Below are 21,057 nucleotides of genomic sequence, written 5' to 3'. Positions count from 1 at the left end.
GTCATTTTGAGCCACCACAACTTTGTGACAAGTGTACGCTTAAGATCGTGGCACGATATTCAAGAAACGATCCTAACGGCTTTACTTTTCCTATAAATACCCCCCCCCTTTGACTAAAACCCACAAAAATCTGATCAAGAGCTCTAAGTTGGAACCTTTGTTTCATACCTGAGCCATTTTGATCTAGATTAGCATTCGGGGACCCTCCGTAAGTGTTCCTTCATTCTTTTATTCGCTTTTCGAGTCCGAAAGTCAATGTTTTGTCGACTTTCTGCGTTGACCAGCCTATGGTCAACACGAAGTTCGTTGGAACTTCATAACGTGATTGTGATCACGATGGTTATAGTCCATGGCGACTATACCTACTGATTACCACGTTATCTAGGCTCAGTGACGAGTCGTAGTTTTGGCCAAAACGCGCATTCTTGCGTATTTTGTAACCAAACTACTCATGAGCATCAAAGCCGTTTGTTTTGATGCCAAACCTGTTTTCCAAACTTAGTTAAGCATGTTCTAACATGCTTAACTCGTCACTTTTAGTGTAGTGCTTATATAGGGTCGTAAGGTAAGCGATCTAAACAATCGCTTATACTTTTGAACCCGACCCATTTGGTCGATCATTAGGATCCGATCAAACACATTAGGTGACCATAGCTATAACCTTCCGAGGTTATACCTTGTGGTCACGATGTTAGGCGTTCCAAACGCGTTCTACGCGAACGACGCGTTAAGGTAGCATAAGCTACCTAAACGGGTCGTAATGGGTCGCAAGCACTTAGGTTAGGTTTCATTTAGTATGTACGCTTTGTTAAACCATATTACACGAGTTTCCATACTCATTTGGTTTACGAACCCGCATACTGTCCGATCCTTCCGATTTTGGTCCGGTATATTAATATAGCTACCTATTAGGTGCCGTTTGATATCCCGTGATCTCTAGCATTGGGTGATTATTACACAAGGAATTCAAAGCAATCTCAGGTGAGTACATAGAACCCCATCTTTTACTGTTTTCCAAACTGTTTTGGGGTGAAACACATGTGCCTATCTGTTACTTTCATGCTTTCCTTGTTTTCACATCATATACCTGCTATGTTCGTTAGTACATTATAGTACATGGTTTCATTACATTTCATGCTATGTATGCCCATTGTGTGCGTACTTAGTACATTGCTTTACAATACATTTCATGCTATGTATGCCCATTGTGTGCTTACTTAGTACATTGCTTTACAATACACTTCATGCTATGTATGCCCATTGTGTGCGTACTTAGTACATTGCTTTACAATACATTTCATGCTATGTATGCCCATTGTGTGCGTACTTAGTACATTGTTTCACATTGCATTTCATGCTATTTATGCCCATTGTGTGCATACTTAGTACAATTGTTTACATCACATGCCTTCATTTTGGTACAACATTTGGTTTGTTTAACATGGAACAATACATTCATTAACATTAGCTACGTCGTTCGTTAGTAGGTAGTGGTACCATAGGAATTAACAACTCCCGTTCCTGAAATCCTGGGTTTGTTTGGATTGGAAGGAATGACCGAATTCGATATACATAACTTAGATAAACCTTTAATTTGTTTAAGGGTTTATCGCCACAGTCTCAAGGCTTGAATGTATGCATTTTCACAATACCGCATAAATGTTTATATCAGTAGAGCATGCATTGTTCCACAAAACATAACGTTGATTTAAACCATGTTTTACTTCAACACCTTGTTTTGTGCATTTTACATATGGTTTAGTGGATACATCTCACTTACCATACAAGATATATTTTGGGTACACATTACATGATCTATATTGAACATAAACATTTTGACATTGATATACATACTTGGTGGTTTACATTGAACATAGACATTTCGATATGGTTTACACAATAACACTTGACAATTGGTTTATACATGAACAATTTACATGGTGGTTGGTTTGGGTAAATGGTTTGAGTAACGTGGCGTATGTAATATGATACAAACATGGTGGATACGCCGCTGGTACTTCCTATACATAAATGCTTGTATTATATTACATATCGTAGCGTTATCTAAATCATTTCAGTTTAGACATATTACATTTTATACAAATAACATATTCTTCACAAGACATTGTTTTACAAACAACTTATCTTATTCATACTTATTTTACTAGGTTATTCATTTAACCTTGCACTTATTTATACATACCATCTGATCTTATCGTTTTTCATACGATTTACAAAACAAAACAAAACAAGTTACAAGGTTCATGACTGACTGTTATTAAACGTTTTCTTTAAACCCAAGTCATGAATCCCATTTTCACAAAACCTATGTATCTCACAGGCATTTTTATGCTGACGTACCTACTTTCACATGTGTTTTCAGGAGCTATTCCATAGGATGATGATCATGACACTAGGGCGGACCTGTGCCTTAGAGACTAAAAATGAAGATAGACTAGTTTAATTATGTTATGAACTTTGTATTTCCTGTTTTGAAACGACGTAACATTCATGTTTAATAAATAAAATGTAACTTTAATTTCCATGGTTATGAAACAATTAATTTTGTCCCAACACTCCCCGGCGTTTCAGCCGCGGTTGCATGTTATACGTGGCCGGGGTGTGACAGAAGAGTTGGTATCAGAGCCAATGGTTATAGGGAATTAGGTTATTAGTAATGCTTTGACCTAGACTATAACTTTCTAGGACCCTATCGCAAGTTATCTTGTGTTTAGATTTTAAAACATGCACTTCACCTATCCTTAGGTGATAACCACAACGGGAACTCCGGTTCCGAATCCACTTTGAAAATTAATCATCTGTTCTAGGATGATTGATTACTAGGTTTTGAACCCTCTGTTATAAGGTTTTGAACCCCTTTGAATTTTCAAAATCTCGTCATGGTTTTCGGGTTTTAATAGTGTGAACACGTGCGAACTGGAAGAGTGAATGCCTGTACCCTGAGTTTTCTGTCTAAGGCTAGAGTGTTCGTACAAATCCACATAATCGGACCAGTCACTCTTACCTGGGAACTCTTGGGGTGAGTGTTCACTTATAGGCGAACATGTCTTCGAGATACATTATTTTGACCCACTTACTTTGACTAGACATTTCGTGTCGCTTATTTGCTTTGCGATGCGTAACCACCATCTTTGCTTTTGTTGATTCTGTTTCATCTCATTCTCTTCATCCAATCATCTCACTCGTTTCCTTTCATGCTTTTCCTCTTTTAGAATGCCTCCTCGACGCGAACACCAGATAGCAACTGCCGAGCTGGCAGAAATTATTGCGCAACAGATGGCTGCTCAATTCCCAAATCTCTTTGCTCAATGGAACCAAGCCAACAACAACAACAATGGTACATGCAATTTCAAGAACTTTAACTCGGCTAAACCACTCAAGTTTAGTGGTTCTGAGGGAGCAACTGGGCTTCTTCAATGGTTCGAGAGCATCAAGAATACTTTTCGCCACGTGCAGTGTCCGGATAATCGCAAGGTCGAGTTTTCTTCAAGCGTGTTTCAGAAGAGGGCTCTTACATGGTGGAATGGGGTAATGAGAGACCGTGGTGCAGAAGTTGCTCTAGCACAGACGTGGGCTGAACTAAGAGCTCTTATGATGAGGGAATTTTGTCCTCGTCACGAGCAACGAGCGTTGGAGAAAGAGTTTGATGATTTGAAGCAAGATAGTGGCGAGCACAGGGCATATACTGATAGGTTTGAGGAGCTGAGTCTACTTTGCCCGACTATGGTCGCCCCACTCGACAAGGCTATCGAAAGGTACATCGACAGCCTGCCTGACTCAGTACAAGACATTATCACTGGTAGCAACCCTACCACACTCCGTCAGGCAATCGAGTTATCAGCGACATTGACTGAGTCGCAGATTCGGAAGAATAAATTACACAGGAAGGGTGACAAGGGCAAGAAACAGTCATCTGACAAAGAAGATAGCAAGAAAGGTCAAAACAAGAATGGAAGGGATTCTGGTTCATCGAAAAGGGGAAAGAAGCGTAAGGCTTCCCAAAACTATGCTGTCACTGCCCAAGCTAACCAGGCAGCTCCCAACCAAGCCGCACAGCCTCCAGCAAAGAAGCCCTATTCAGGAAGTGCACCTTTGTGCAATCGATGCAACAGTCACCATCAGCCGCAACATCAGTGCCGTTTCTGTACTAACTGTGGGAAGTCAGGTCATCTTGCCGATGTTTGTCGGTTTGCTCAAAATCGCGCAGTTCAGAACCCTGCTCAACAAATTGCTCAGCCTCCTGCTCCGTAACAGGGTCAGGCTGCACGACCAAACTACCTACCAGGTGCTTGTTATAACTGTGGGGATCTAACCCACTATAGAAACCGGTGCCCAAGGCTAGCCAACCAGAACCAGAATGCAAACCAGAATCAGGCTCAGGCTCGAGGGCGAGTCTTCAACATGAATGCTCAAGAGGCACAAGCAGACAATGAAGTGGTGAACGGTATGTTCTTTATTAATAATCAGCCAGCATCTGTTCTTTTTGATTCGGGTGCCGACAAGAGTTTTGTGTCATTGTCTTTTGAGCCAATGCTTCGCGTGTCTAGAACGAAACTAGGTAAACCTTTGACAGTAGAGGTTGCCAGTGGTGAACCCACTGTTCTTGATTCTGTTCTCCGCAACTGCCAGTTGAACCTTAACGACCATATTTTTCCTATTGACCTCACGCCAATGCAACTTGGAAGCTTCGACGTTATAGTGGGCATGGATTGGTTATCTAAGCATCGCGCAGAGATAGTTTGTTATGAGAAGATTGTTCGTGTGCCGCTATCGACAGGCGAGATCCTACAGGTTCGTGGTGAGAAGCCTGCCGGTGGTCTCAAACTCATGTCTTGCTTTAAAGCACGAAAGTATCTACGGAAGAACTATGTGGCTTTCTTAGCACATGTTACAGCAGATAAAGGCAACGGTAAGTCTATTTCAGATATTCCTGTCGTTCGGGATTATTCTGAAGTTTTTCCTGAAGAGTTACCTGGTCTACCTCCAGCACGCCAAGTCGAGTTCCGTATTGATCTCGTACCTGGTGCAAATCCCATTGCCAGAGCTTCATACCGTCTTGCACCGTCTGCGATGCAAGAATTATCTAAGCAGCTTCAGGAGCTCTCTGACAAAGGTTTTATCCGTCCTAGCTTTTCACCTTGGGGTGCTCCCGTTCTCTTTGTCAAGAAGAAGGATGGATCTTTTAGGATGTGTATCGATTATCGTGAGCTTAACAAGCTTACCATCAAGAATCGATATCCCCTACCTCGCATTGATGATCTCTTTGATCAATTACAAGGCGCTTCTTATTTTTCAAAGATTGATCTACGATCTGGATATCATCAGCTTCGTGTGCATGAAGAAGACATTCCCAAGACAGCGTTCCGCACTCGTTATGGACATTATGAGTTCACAGTCATGCCATTCGGTTTGACTAATGCTCCTGCTGTTTTCATGGACTTGATGAATACGGTCTGCAAACCTTATTTGGATAAGTTCATCATCGTTTTCATTGATGACATTTTGATATATTCTAAGACGCGAGCTGATCATGAGCAACATCTTCGTCTTACTTTGGAACTCCTAAAGAAAGAGCAACTTTTCGCCAAATTCTCCAAATGTGAATTCTGGCTTAAAGAAGTTCAATTCTTAGGACACATTGTCAACGAACAAGGTATTCATGTAGATCCCTCCAAGATCAGTGCGATTAAGGATTGGGATACACCTACTACTCCTACTGAAGTTCGTTCTTTTCTTGGACTAGCGGGTTATTACCGCCGCTTCATTGAAAACTTCTCAAAGATTGCAGTTCCGCTAACTGCTCTAACTCAGAAGGACAAACCCTTTGATTGGGGAATCAAGCAAGAGGAAGCGTTTCTGACTTTGAAACAAAAACTTTGCGACGCGCCTGGTTTAACTTTGCCCGACGGAAATGATGATTTCGTCGTTTATTGCGACGCATCTAAATTAGGTCTTGGCTGCGTCCTGATGCAAAGGAACAAAGTCATAGCATACGCATCGAGACAGTTGAAGATACATGAGAAGAACTACACCACTCATGATCTTGAGTTGGGTGCAGTTGTCTTCGCTCTCAAAATCTGGAGACACTATTTGTACGGTACAAAATGTGTGGTTTTCACAGACCACAAAAGTCTCCAGCATATCTTCAATCAGAAAGAACTCAACATGAGGCAGCGACGTTGGGCGGAGCTTCTAAACGACTATGACTGCGAAATTCGCTATCATCCTGGTAAGGCGAATGTCGTGGCCGACGCTTTGAGTCGCAAGGAACGTACTAAGCTTCATTGTGTTCGTGTCCAATCTGTTATTCAAGCTCAATCCGATATCCAAGCCCATATTTCTCAGGCTCAGCAAGCTTGTGTTTCACAAGGTTTGATGGATAAGGAATTTCCTTATCACATAACTCCTGCTTTAGAACTGAAGGACAATGGATCATATTACTTCATGGACCGCTTGTGGGTCCCGAGCCAAGATAATCTTCGTACCCTGCTTATGGATGAAGCCCATAAGTCTCGTTATTCTATTCATCCTGGCTCAGATAAGATGTATAAGGATCTTCGTATTCAGTATTGGTGGCCTGGTATGAAGAAAGACATTGCCTTATACGTATCCAAATGCCTTACTTGTCTTAAGGTTAAGGCTGAACATCAGCGTCCTTCCGGATTATTGGAGCAACCAGAGATCCCAGTTTGGAAATGGGAAAACATTACTATGGATCTCATTTCTAAACTCCCGCGCACAAAGAAAGGTCACGATGCCATCTGGGTAGTCGTTAATCGTCTTACCAAGTCAGCGCATTTCTTGCCAATTCGTGAGGATTTTCTGCTGACAAACTTGCTCAAATCTACGTGGATGAAATTGTAGCTCGACATGGTGTTCCTTTAAACATCATTTCTGACAGAGATACTCGTTTCACTTCTCATTTTTGGAGAACCATGCAATCTGCTATGGGGTCCCAACTCAATCTGAGCATAGCTTATCATCCACAAACGGATGGCCAATCTGAAAGAACAATCCAGACACTGGAGGATATGCCTAGAGCTTGTGTGATCGATTTTGGTGGTAGTTGGGATTCACATCTTCCATTGATTATATTCTCCTACAACAACAGTTATCACTCTAGCATCAACATGGCTCCTTTCGAGGCTCTCTATGGTCGAAAATGTCGTTCACCAGTCTGCTGGAATGAGATCGGCGAGGCCCAACTTACTGTACCTGCCCTCACTTTAGAGACAACAGATAAGGTTAAGAAAGTTCGTGATAACCTTCAGACAGCTAGAAGCCGTCAAAAGAGTTACGCGGACCTAAAACGTAAGCCCTTGGATTTTCAAGTCGGTAATCGTGTATTACTTAAGGTCTCACCTTGGAAAGGTGTGATCAGATTTGGAAAGAAAGGAAAACTTGCACCTAGATACGTTGGACCATTCAAGATCGTAGAAAGAATCGGTAAGGTAGCCTACAGACTTGAATTACCTCCTGAACTTGGAAATGTTCATCCAACCTTTCACGTGTCCAATCTCAAGAGGTGTTTAGCTGATGAGAACCTCCATATACCGCTTGACGAAATTCGTGTTGATAAAACACTGAAATTTGTTGAGAAACCGGTAGAAATCATGGAACGTGAAGTCAAGTGGCTTAAACGCAAGCACATTCCTTTGGTCAAGGTTCGCTGGGAATCTAAACGTGGACCCGAGTTTACTTGGGAACGTGAAAATCAAAAGAAGGCGAAATATCCGCATCTTTTTACACGAGTTTCCTCTAAATAAATTTCGGGACGAAATTTCCACAAGTAGGGGAGACTGTAACATTTGTGCTTGTAATCATTATGAACAGTTCAATTATCAATAAAACAATGTTATTTGATCCCAATGTTTGTTTGGTTGTGTTTTACATTTTTCATGTTTTGACTTTTGTTCAATTTCAAACTCTACATCGCTTTCTGGAGAATTATACGCAAACTGGTGCGTAAACGTACTCAGTTTAATGCGACAAATACTCCGGAACATCAACGTAAACTCAACATACCTTAAATAACCTTTACATAATTTAGAAATAAGTTTTGAAGGCTTTGGTATGGCAAAAACAAGTTAATTTGCTTACAGGGACTAAACTTGACAAACTGCGAAAGTATGCCAATTTGAACTGTAACGAACATTCCGGAACATGTCCATAAGTTAAACATACCATAAATATCATTTACATAGCTTAGAAATAGGCTTTGAGGGGTTTGGTATGCTAAAATAAACTTTTGGATCATTCAGGGACTAAAAGTGTCAAAAAGTGCACAAGTTTGCACTTTCGCGCATAACTTACGTTCTGAATACATCCGGACATCCAAAAATTTATGTAAGCATTATAATATTATGCCTTAGTGTTTGGCATGAGAAAAATCCATTCGTCGCGTCATTTGGATCGTCTTTCGCGCTTATGCGCATTCCGTCGTAATTAAGCGAACATCGCGATCGTACGGCCAAACGAACCAACATCCGGAACATTTTTGAGCATGTTTCATGTCCACAATGTTTAGGCATCATTTTAGGGCCTTAAAGTTGGCTTTACGGGCCTTAGAAGTGTCGGAAATGGCTTAAATACGCAACAGGGACCAAAACTGCCATTTCTGAAAGTATGTGCAGATCAGACAGGCCCAGGCGGCCCGCCTGAGTTTGTGCATATCCTGATGCGGGCCGCATGGCCCCTTCAGTAACAGAAAGTTTGTCTTTCTTGCAAACTTGGCCTTTCAAACACACCAAAGGGCAATGCCCTTTCACCATCTCAGGAGTTAAGGGTCATTTTGAGCCACCACAACTTTGTGACAAGTGTACGCTTAAGATCGTGGCACGATATTCAAGAAACGATCCTAACGGCTTTAATTTTCCTATAAATACCCCCCCCCCCTCTTTTGAGTAAAACCCACAAAAATCTGATCAAGAGCTCTAAGTTGGAACCTTTGTTTCATACCTGAGCCATTTTGATCTAGATTAGCATTCGGGGACCCTCCGTAAGTGTTCTTTCGTTCTTTTATTCGCTTTTCGAGTCTGAAAGTCAACGTTTTGTTGACTTTCTGTGTTGACCAGCCTATGGTCAACACGAAGTTCGTTGGAACTTCATAACGTGATTGTGATCACGATGGTTATAGTCCATGGTGACTATACCTACTGATTACCACGTTATCTAGGCTCAGTGACGAGTCGTAGTTTCGGCCAAAACGCGCATTCTTGCGTATTTTGTAACCAAACTACTCGTGAGCATCAAAGCCGTTTGTTTGATGCCAAACCTGTTTTCTAAACTTAGTTAAGCATGTTCTAACATGCTTAACTCGTCACTTTTAGTGTAGTGCTTATATAGGGTCTTAAGGTAAGCGATCTAAACAATCGCTTATACTTTCGAACCCGGCCCATTTGGTCGATCATTAGGATCCGGCCAAACACATTAGGTGATCATAGCTATAACCTTCCGAGGTTATACCTTGTGGTCACGATGTTAGGCGTTCCAAATGCGTTCTACGCGAACGACGCGTTAAGGTAGCATAAGCTACCTAAACGGGTCGTAATGGGTCGCAAGCACTTAGGTTAGGTTTCATTTTAGTATGTAGGCTTTGTTAAACCATATTACACGAGCTTCCATACTCATTTGGTTTACGAACCCGCATACTGTCCGATCCTTCCGATTTTGGTCCGGTATATTAATATAGCTACCTATTAGGTGCCGTTTGATATCCCGTGATCTCTAGCATTGTGTGATTATTACATAAGGAATTCAAAGCAATCTCAGGTGAGTACATAGAACCCCATCTTTTACTGTTTTCCAAACTGTTTTGGGGTGAAACACATGTGCCTATCTGTTACTTTCATGCTTTCCTTGTTTTCACATCATATACCTGCTATGTTCGTTAGTACATTATAGTACATGGTTTCATTACATTTCATGCTATGTATGCCCATTGTGTGCGTACTTAGTACATTGCTTTACAATACATTTCATGCTATGTATGCCCATTGTGTGCGTACTTAGTACATTGCTTTACAATACACTTCATGCTATGTATGCCATTGTGTGCGTACCTAGTACATTGCTTTACAATACATTTCATGCTATGTATGCCCATTGTGTGCGTACTTAGTACATTGTTTCACATTGCATTTCATGCTATTTATGCCCATTGTGTGCATACTTAGTACAATTGTTTACATCACATGCCTTCATTTTGGTACAGCATTTGGTTTGTTTAACATGGAACAATACATTCATTAACATTAGCTACGCCGTTCGTTAGTAGGTAGTGGCACCATAGGAATTGACAACTCCCGTTCCTGAAATCCTGGGTTTGTTTGGATTGGAAGGAGTGACCGAATTCGATATACATAACTTAGATAAACCTTTAATTTGTTTAAGGGTTTATCGCCACAGTCTCAAGGCTTGAATGTATGCATTTTCACAATACCGCATAAATGTTTATATCAGTAGAGCATGCATTGTTCCACAAAACATAACGTTGATTTAAACCATGTTTTACTTCAACACCTTGTTTTGTGCATTTTACATATGGTTTAGTGGATACATCTCACTTACCATACAAGATATATTTTGGGTACACATTACATGATCTATATTGAACATAAACATTTTGACATTGATATACATACTTGGTGGTTTACATTGAACATAGACATTTCGATATGGTTTACACAATAACACTTGACAATTGGTTTATACATGAACAATTTACATGGTGGTTGGTTTGGGTAAATGGTTTGAGTAACGTGGCGTATGTAATATGATACAAACATGGTGGATACGCCGCTGGTACTTCCTATACATAAATGCTTGTATTATATTACATATCGTAGCGTTATCTAAATCATTTCAGTTTAGACATATTACATTTTATACAAATAACATATTCTTCACAAGACATTGTTTTACAAACAACTTATCTTATTCATACTTATTTTACTAGGTTATTCATTTAACCTTGCACTTATTTATACATACCATCTGATCTTATCGTTTTTCATACGATTTACAAAACAAACAAAACAAGTTACAAGGTTCATGACTGACTGTTATTAAACGTTTTCTTTAAACCCAAGTCATGAATCCCATTTTCACAAAACCTATGTATCTCACAGGCATTTTTATGCTGACGTACCTACTTTCACATGTGTTTTCAGAAGCTATTCCATAGGATGATGATCATGACACTAGGGCGGACCTGTGCCTTAGAGACTAAAAATGAAGATAGACTAGTTTAATTATGTTATGAACTTTGTATTTCCTGTTTTGAAACGATGTAACACTCATGTTTAATAAATAAAATGTAACTTTAATTTCCATGGTTATGAAACAATTAATTCTGTCCCAACACTCCCCGGCGTTTCCGCCGCGGTTGCATGTTATACGCGGCCGGGGTGTGACAACTGAAAATCCACATGAAAATAAGCACGAAAATTTATTATATTTGATCCGAGTCATTATCGGGAAAAATTACGTCAAAACGTAGAACAACTGATCAAAACCCACATGAAAATAAGCACGAAAATTTATTATATTTGACCGGAGTCATTACAGAGAAAATTTACGTCAAAACGTAAACCAACTTGGGTTTATAACAAAACGAACCTCAAAATAAGCGCCTAAAAATAGTGTTTTCTTACACTAATTAATGGTACCACGCGTGGCGGCGGAGTCAACACGTAAAGTAACTCGTATTTATACCGTCTAGTGAAAACGTATTATATCTGACCCGAATCATTTACAAACTATGCATAGACCAACAAAAAACGTACAAAAGTTAAGAACAGAAACGTAATATATTTGACTCACGTACATAAAATAAGCACGTAAAACTCAAGGGAGTCAAAATGATTAGAAAGCTAAGCGGGTGTAAGTGATAATGCTAAAAGTTGAAGGATTTAATTCAAGAAATAAAAACATTGGATGACATTTTGGTAAATTTAACAAAAAAATAATAATAAAATAATAGAGGTTGTGTCTTAGCCACTATTCCTAAGACGCGCTCTTTTGTTATATATATATAGTAATACCGAGGTTACTAAATAAATTAGTAAAGTAGAATTTGGAAGAAAAAAAAACTATATTTTGGTCCGATATAAAACAGACCAATAGACGGCCGAATAAAATATTGGCAGTTTCAAACATCCTCAAACAGACTAGTTATCTAATCAGTTTTTGATATGGTGTGCAAAACCTCATCAAAGGTCTTTATGTTTACTTTTTAAGTGTTTTTTAGGGTCTGTTCCCGAGTTAAAAATCCCTCCCCATCCCTCCCCTCCCCTCCATGTCTTTCCAAATTGGAAAGACTATTATCAGGCAAAAAAAGCCCCATTTTCTCTCCCCTCCCCTCCCCTCCCCCTGTTAAGTGGATCTCTGGAACACAGCATTAGTGTTTTGGTGTGGGTGGTGCATGGATGTGACAGTTACAAATATGGGATCGAAGGATATCAATAACTTCTCAATAATGAATGACAAGCCCATTCCGAAGGGATTCATATGTGACAATTAAAACATTACAAATTTAATCTATAGTCGTAATTAAGGTTAAGGGGTGTGGGGAAGGAAGAGGGGGAGGGGAGCCTACGTGGCTTCGGTCCCCATCGGGAAACACTCCCCCCACCCCCACCCTTTTTCAGGACCTTTGGTGGATTTCTCCTATTTGATCTGATGTGTTGTTTGTTGAACGTGATGATTGGAAGGGAAGGGACAGTGGCGGAGTTTGAACGAAAACTCAGTAGGGGCCGTACTCTAAAAATCTAAATTGGTGGGGGTCGCCTCTTAAAAATTCAATATTTTATACTAAAAAATAAATTTTCGATAAAACTAATTAACACTATGCACGAAAAATTAGTGGGGGCCAGGGCACTTCCAAGCCTCCAATATCCTCCGCCTATGAAAGGGGTGAAGGGGAACCATCCCCTTATGAGATGGAAAAGATGATGTAAAGGTGAGGAAAAGAGAACCACAACTCATAGCCTAAGGGTCCCAAGTCCCAACCTATTTCAGTATTATATTGACCAAAATCCAATAAAGCACCATACTTGAATGCTAAACCATGGATGGCTCATTGTAAATATCAATAATAAAAGTATTAATTACCTAACCTCTTAACTTTAAAGATATCTTATCATCCTTTTAGCTTGGTGCTCTAGTTTTATAGTTATCATATTTAAGCTATCTCGTACTCTTATACAATCTGACCAATAGTATGTATTTTTTAAGGATTTATTTTAAGTTTTAAACCTAATTAAATTCCATGATTGTGACTAATGGACACTTAAATAAGTAGTATTTAACATGTTTGTTCAACTAACTTGTGACTCATAATTTAATCGGAATTAGCTCGACAAAAGGAACAATATAGCGTTACAAACTCATGCTTGATTTGCATCTTCATAGATGCTTGTTTAGACTTTAGAGTCCTTATGTAATATTGCAAAATACATATGTAATACATTACGGGGTTTTTGTTGAAACTTTTATCTAACAGATTTAAAACTTAGCAAAGGAATTTCCGTCATCCATGATAAAGATTTAGTATTTAAAAACGTGCACTAAAAATCATACAAAAAGTTTCGTCGCTAATGTGTCTCTATTTAGTCGCTATAGTGATTGTCATTGAAATTAAACTATTTATAAGTAAACTTATAGTATATCCATGAATACAATGCAATCCATGATGGTTTAGCACCACAGAACTTAAATTAACATTTCAAGTAACATAAAACACATCCAATGACGACGTAAAATATATCATGGATCTACTGGAATACTAGATTAGTTAATATGACAACAACGAACAACTTGATCAATTTGTACTTTTCTAAGTTGGGACTAGTATCTCGCCTATCACTTATTTTTCAAGTCATGCTTATTTGTCTCAAACTTCCCGCCTTTGGTAACAACTTTCAGACGTCGATGATAAGACGACGCACTGATCAAATAGAGAGCTTTGTGTACAACACAAAGCCAACATGACAAGATTTATTCATATTACACATGCTTCTAAATTCTAACATTTATTCTCTTGTGGTACTCTTGATCTAAGGAATAAAATGATGTCATTTTATAGCCAGACTCATCCTATGTCCCAAAGATGTCACTACATGGGTTACACACCTAAACCTGGCAAAACATGTGGGTTGGGTAACGGAAGAAACTAGGTTCGGGTCAAAATGGGCTCTAATCAAAATAAGTTTTATGGGTGGGAAATCCTAAAGTGACCCGAAAACCACACGAAAAATAAAGTTTTAATTTGAGTCGGCTGACACGACTAGTTTATTAAAAAAAGTCAACTCGAACATGATCCATATGAAATGGGTTAACTCGAACACCTTACATTTAATTAGCGGGTTAAACTGTTAACCCATTTAAGGGTTTCTTTTGAAAAAGTTAAAATTCTAATTTTTAATTGAGTGAATTTCAAGTTTTGTCCTTTATCTTTAGGCCACTTTGCAAGTTTTGTCCTTTATGTTTAAATTTGACGAGTTTTGTCTTTTATGTTTAAAAATCAAGCACGTTTTGTCCTTTATGCTTGATTTTTAAGGACAAAACGTGCTTGATTTTTTAAACATAAAGGACAAAACGTGTTTGATTTTTAAACATAAAGGGTAAAACGTGCTTGATTTTTAAACTTAAAGGACAAAACTCGTCAAATTTAAACATAAAGGACAAAACTTGCAAACTGGCCTAAAGATAAAGGACAAAACTTGAAATTCACTCTTTTTAATTTTTCCTCTAGCTATTATCTTATGAAAGTGAAAATATTTTTTTCCTTTGAATCCTTTCATCAACTTTTCATGTCCAATAGTTTTATCATACTAATTTTAGTTTCGAGCTAAATATATATAAACCCAAATTTGTTAATTGCGAAGGAGAGATAATGAAACCAAAACAATTAAAAGATCACCAATTACAGAAAAAGACATTTGAATTGTAGTAATTAATTGTTTAAATTATTGCTAAAACACCATTTATTACTCATATTCATAAATGATAAAAAACCGGGTTGACCCGAAACACTACTTGAACAAACCATCAACCCGCCAACCAGAAATGACAACCCTAAATTGAGTTTGGCTCATAAGCCCTCTAAAAATATCTCAAGTTGGTTCGGGTTGTGACATATATAGGCTCAGGTTAAAATGATTAATTTAAAAAAAAGGTATCAAATGAATTCACCACCTATATACTTTTTAATGGTGGTCAACTATATACTTTTAATGGCGGTTAGTGGTGACGATGAAAGTGGCGGCGGCCATCGTGAGTGTCTCTCATATTCAAAGAGTCAAACAACGAAAAAATGGAAAACTAGTTCAAGATTTGATACCTTTCGACACTAGAAAAATAAAATAAAATAAGCTGAGGCTACAGAGGGCAAAATCAAATGTAGGACTCCCATAATAATTATGATCAATATCCCAAGGTGGAGGTTGCGATGACGAGGCTAAATCTACAGAGGCGGCGGCAGTTTTGGTACCGGTGGACGCAGGTAAAAGTAGGTGGTGACGACAAACAATAATGATTGTTGGTGGTGCTAACCTATTTTGACCAGCTAAGTTTTCAAATTTACAATGAAAAACAAGACTTTGAATCAGGCTTTTTGGCCCATCAAAGTCCTGTTGACGGGTTCAACCGAACGTAAGTGACCATGCTTTTTGGGCTGGGCATAGATATGTCCAAGACCAATATTAAGCAAATCTAAGATCAAGAACATAATCACTACCATATGCATCATTTTGGGATTAAAGAACATCAAATCATTAGCAGGAGATTATTAACAAAGATAAAACAGCAGGATTTGGATTATTATTTACAAATTAGTACCGTCTTAGAAAGTTGTTGATGGAACACATAAACAGGGAAAGTAAATAATGCACTAGTTGTTCCAGCCGAACGTGTTCTCTCCACTGTAAGTAACATAAAGGAAACCATCTTCGTCTTTCTTTTCTTCGTATATTGCAGACATGATTGCCCCTACAATAACAATACAATATCATGAAAACATTCACAAGCCAATATACGCCATTATCTCAAAATAAAGGTTCCTGAGAGAAAGATTTGACTTTTGACTAGGGGTGTTCAAAAAGCTCGCTCGGAAAAGGCTCGAAAAAAGCTCGGCTTGAAAAAAGCTCGGTTGTAAACGAGCCGGCTCAGCTCATGATCCATCTCGAATTATTTTATTTTAATGGATTAATTTTGATTTTCAATGTATGAAAATGAAAAATGTGAGAGGGGGTTGAAGTGTTAACATTTTAAGTTTAATTCATCAATAATGTATAAAAAATATGGGAAAATAAACAAAAAGTATACATATAATACTTTTAATGTCTTTCGGTCTTTAAAATATTAAAAAAAATAAAAATAATACATAGAAATATATGTGTAATTTTTTTTGTTTTCAAGTTATCAATATTTGTACAAAAAAGTTTAAAAAATTAAAAATAAAACAAAAATTAACTAGTCAAGCCGAGCTGGCTCGTTTAAGTTCGAGCTCTAGCTCAACCTGGCTTGGCTCGACTCGGCTTGACTCAATTACACCCCTACTTCTGAGATCAAACAAACTAACTTTCATCTCCATATAGATTTGCGTTTTTTTTTAATCCTTAAAGTGAAATTTACGTTCGAGTGAATTGGAGGGGCGTTACCTGTTGGTGGCAATGCATTATCAACAAATATGAAAATAGCCTTCTCTGCACTTAGCTTAATCCTTTTACGAATTACGTACACGAATTGACCTACTGTCAAGTCAGCTGGAACAAGGTACCTGCAACCACAACTCATTGACTTGATTACCAAATTCAACCCACAATTTGTAAATTAAAATGCTATAAAAATGAGCAATATTTCAAATCCAAACTTCACATGACCCTATTTGTCATGTGTACAAAGAAATTTAAATGAAGTTACAAAGAGGAAAAGAGTAATCTTAGTACGTACTTTTTCTTATCGATATTGGGAACATCGCTTCTGTCCGCTTTCTCAACGATCACCTTGAAATTATCAAATAGAAACTCAGCGCGATAAAGAAAAGACAATTTTGAGTTTCACAAGCTATGACATTAGTCTGACCTCAAAAGTTAAAGTTATATCTTTTATTAGTGAATGAATATAATAGCTCAAGAACATCAAACTTAAGAGTAAAAGAGTGAAAAAGAACAAATTTCTTAAACTATTTACAATCATATTTGATGTATCTCATGCTCAAGAACATCAAAATTGGAGCAAATAAGTGAAAAAAAAAAAACATTTGTTTGAACTATTTACGATCAAATTGTCAAATCTCATGCTGAAACACTCACGCTTAATAAGCGAAAAAGAAAACTTGTTTGAACTTTTTACAATCAGATTGTTGAACCTCATGCTTAATAGCTCAATAACGTCAAACTTGGAAAAAATAAGTGAAAGAAAACTTGTTTGAACTATTTACAATCAAACTGTTGAACCTCTTGAGTAATAGCTAAAGAGCATCAAACATGGAAAAAATAAGTGAAAAAGAACACTTGTTTGAACTATTTACGATCAAATTGTCGAACCTCATGCTTAATAGCTCAAGAACATCAAACCTAGAGCTAATAAGCGGAAAAAAAAGAACACTTGTATTAACTATTTACGATCAAATTGTTAAACCTCATGCTAAATAGCTCAAGAATATCAAACTTGGAGCAAATAAGCTATGCAGTTAATATCCCGATAATCAACCGATATATCAGTGATATATCGGTTATCGATCCCTTCCCAAGATATCGGTACCGATAATATCAGCGATATTGACCGATATTGGACCAAGATTTGACCAATATATCACTGATTTTCCCGATATCAGTACCTTTCTTCTTAGTTCTACTATCCATCTTTTTTCTTATTGTTGCTATTAGTGTTTTAAGTCTTAATTGTTAGTTGTTATTGTTAAATGTTAGTGTTTTAAGTCTTAGTAAGTTCCTACTTACTACAATTGTTAATGTTTTGCAAGTTGCAAAAGGTTAATTTGTTAATGGTAGGAGAGTATACTGAATTGTTAGTGTTAAATTGCTATATATATAAATTTAGCATGATATTAAAATTACCGATATCCCACCGATATCCTACCGCGATAACCGATATATTAAATATCGGTCCTTGACCGATATCCGATATATTACCGCATTAACTACTTAGCAAATAAGTAAAAAGGAACAATTTTTTGTACTATTTACAATCAAATTGTTGAATCTCATGCTAAATGCAACAAATAAGTCATCACTTCTGTAGAAAAGATCAAATACTTACCGGAATCCTATCAGGATATTTATCCCTAATTCTAGCAGCCTCGGCCCGTCTCTTCTCTGAAACGAAAAACAAACACATAACTCACAAACCCATCAAGATTAACATCAATACGCAACGTTCCCCTCGAAAAGAAATTGTTCCATTAAGCCAAAAAAACATACATGAAAAATACATACCAAGATCATGTTCTTGCTTAAATAAACTCTTTGCCATCTCACTGCACTTCAAATGAAACCAAAAATTAACTCACAAAGAAAACACACAACACCCACAAAATATATAAACTAATTTATGTTCAATTACTTGTTGATCAAGTCTCACCAACTTAAATTTAATAAGTCAAAGTTTTAAATTCAACTCTTTTCAAACATGATCAAGTCTCACCTAAACATAAACAATTGTCAAAACCCCAATTCCTTATCATCAAAAAATACAACAAGATGATCCACGAATAATAATCAAACAAAAAAATCAAGATAATCTAACCCTAACAGTATGATTTTAACTGGTGACAGCTTATAACATCAAATTAGGGGTTAAAAGATTAATTATAAACACATAAAGTTAACAAATTTGGACAAAATGATCAAAAAATCAATGGAATAAATTGAAAAGATTGAACCTTTTTGAAGAAATTGCAGAGGAAAGTCTGATTGGGGTTGTGTGAATTATGGGTTTTGTTTTGTTTTGTTTTGTTTTGTTATTCAGCTGTGATAACAAAGCGTGTGTGTATAAAAAGGCGAATGCTTTAGAGGAGGACTAAAGTTGCATTGCACTCAAACTAGTTTATCTTTTTGTTGTTTTGAACCTTGTACTATTTGGTTTTGACAAAATGGTCCTCCGAGTGTAGGTATTAAATTTAAAGAGTAAACTGCGAAATGGTCCTTGAGGTTTGGTTACTTTTGTCACTTAAATCCAAAATTCAAACATTTTGAATTTAGTTCCATGTGGTTTCGATTTCGTTGACATCTCATCCAAAATCAAAATCTGGTCAGATTTTGCAGGTAACATCTAGTTTTTTTTGTCTTTTTATTCCCTTTTAATAAAAGGCAAAATGGTGAGATTTTTTTAATTTGTTATAATAAAACGTTAAAAGACCATTTTGGCCTTCGTTAAAAGGGAGGAAAAAGACAAAAAAAAACTGGATGTTAACTGAAAAATTTGATCAGCTTTTGATTTTGGATGAAAATGGCAACAAATTTGAAACTACAGGGATCCAGATTCAAAAGGTTTAATATTTAAACTAAAATGACAAAAGTAATCAAACCTCAGAGACCATTTTAGCAGTTTACTCAAATTTAAAAGATTGTGTGATGACCAGCAAACCCATGAGACACGTGGTTGGCACATGTCATCGTTATGTAAGTGCCTTGTTTATTAAATAGCTTTAATAAAGTTGATTGTTTTTTTTTTTTGGTAAAGTGATATATTGTTTAATCAAAACTTTGAAACTTTGCCATATATGATCCTTAATCCCTTATTGATGTAGAATACTTTCGAAAACTGATAAGAATGTTTATGTGTTATATAGTGTCAAATTTTTGTTATAGGTTATATAGAATCATGTATTTATATTTTATGTATTATAAATATCACACTCTATTACACTGATTCACCGTATACTTTAGAAAAGTGACCGATGAAAAAACCATAGATCTACAACTTATTGACGACTAAGATATATAGTTTGCACTTTTAATCTTATGATTGTTGATTAAGCAAACCTAGCTAATCAAAAATAGTGGAAAAGCATAAAACTTCTTAAAAATATCACAGGAATAAAGCTCTGAATCATGGGTTCAAACCAAACGGAAAAATAAAGATAGATCTACGGTTCGTTTGTGATACAGATACACCACACAAACAAACGATAGGGCAACGATATCCAACCGGAGATACAGACACACCCCTATGGTTAGAGAATCGGGTCTAAGAACACCACCCAACATGCCACGGTTGAGCTAGCATAGACACAATCAATTTAATTCAAAATTCAATAAGATAAATTGATCAAAAAGAAAATTCTCATACTCAAAACACACTACACTTTTCACTCACTCATGCGCAATACATATAGGAAATGTGAACACTAAAAACAACCTACGTGGCTAACATTTAGGGAAGTGGGATAACGAATTTGAAAATGAAAATAAAGTACACAAAAATAGAAGAAAAATAACATAAATGTGTGTTAAAGAACGTGGGTTTTGCATGAGCATATGATCCAAAGTCTCATAGAATCCATTTGAATAAAAATGAACCAGATTTGGCTCACTTTGATCGACCCACGTATGCTCGATTGCGGCCCGACCGGGTTGCTAGGGTTGGCTATCAAAATATACTTAGGGGCTGTTTGGTAGCCTCTGAATGGTTATCAAGAGGCTACCTCTTAATGGAACCATTAAGAATTTTACCAATGAGAATGTAGAAGAATGTGACATGTGATGATTTACCATTCAGAGGTTACCTCTTAACCATTGAGACTAGAGGTTACCTCTTATTCATTCAGAGATTTTAAACCATTAAGAGGTAGCATCTGAATGGTTATTAAGAAGCTACCAAACAGCCTCTTAACAAATATATAATTGTGCTATGGGAGAAAAGAAGCTACAGGCATTAAAAGGTACATTTAACACTTTAAGGAACTCAAAGTGCTTTACCCTTTCTTTTGTCTTATCTTACTAGCTTGATTACAGACAAGTATTATGGAGACATTATTCACCTACATTATTATCAATGCCTTTTTTACTCTTT

At 37.2% G+C, this 21,057-nt stretch overlaps 1 protein-coding gene across 2 annotated transcripts; it reads right to left on the bottom strand.

Annotated features, from left to right (window-relative positions):
* Positions 1 to 15,779: 15,779 nt before the first annotated feature.
* Positions 15,780 to 19,046, bottom strand: LOC110921457 (autophagy-related protein 8f). Of its 2 annotated transcripts, none has more exons than XM_022165782.2 (6): positions 18,926 to 19,046; positions 18,480 to 18,520; positions 18,304 to 18,359; positions 16,975 to 17,027; positions 16,683 to 16,801; positions 15,780 to 16,011 (listed from the first exon to the last, which is right to left on the bottom strand). In XM_022165782.2, exons 2-6 carry the CDS (start codon positions 18,514 to 18,516, stop codon positions 15,914 to 15,916), a joined length of 363 nt encoding a protein of 120 aa, XP_022021474.1. In that variant the 5' UTR covers positions 18,517 to 18,520; positions 18,926 to 19,046; the 3' UTR covers positions 15,780 to 15,913. The 2 variants fall into 2 exon arrangements, with proteins under 2 accessions (XP_022021474.1, XP_022021475.1); XM_022165783.2 differs by having other exon boundaries at positions 18,480 to 18,525; positions 18,926 to 19,031.
* Positions 19,047 to 21,057: the final 2,011 nt, after the last annotated feature.

This window comes from Helianthus annuus, chromosome 17 (genome assembly GCF_002127325.2).
Source record: "Helianthus annuus cultivar XRQ/B chromosome 17, HanXRQr2.0-SUNRISE, whole genome shotgun sequence".
In the NCBI taxonomy this organism is placed as follows: domain Eukaryota; kingdom Viridiplantae; phylum Streptophyta; class Magnoliopsida; order Asterales; family Asteraceae; genus Helianthus; species Helianthus annuus.
The sequence above is the reverse complement of the archived record's forward strand: the minus strand, read 5'-3'. Positions and strand labels throughout refer to the sequence as shown.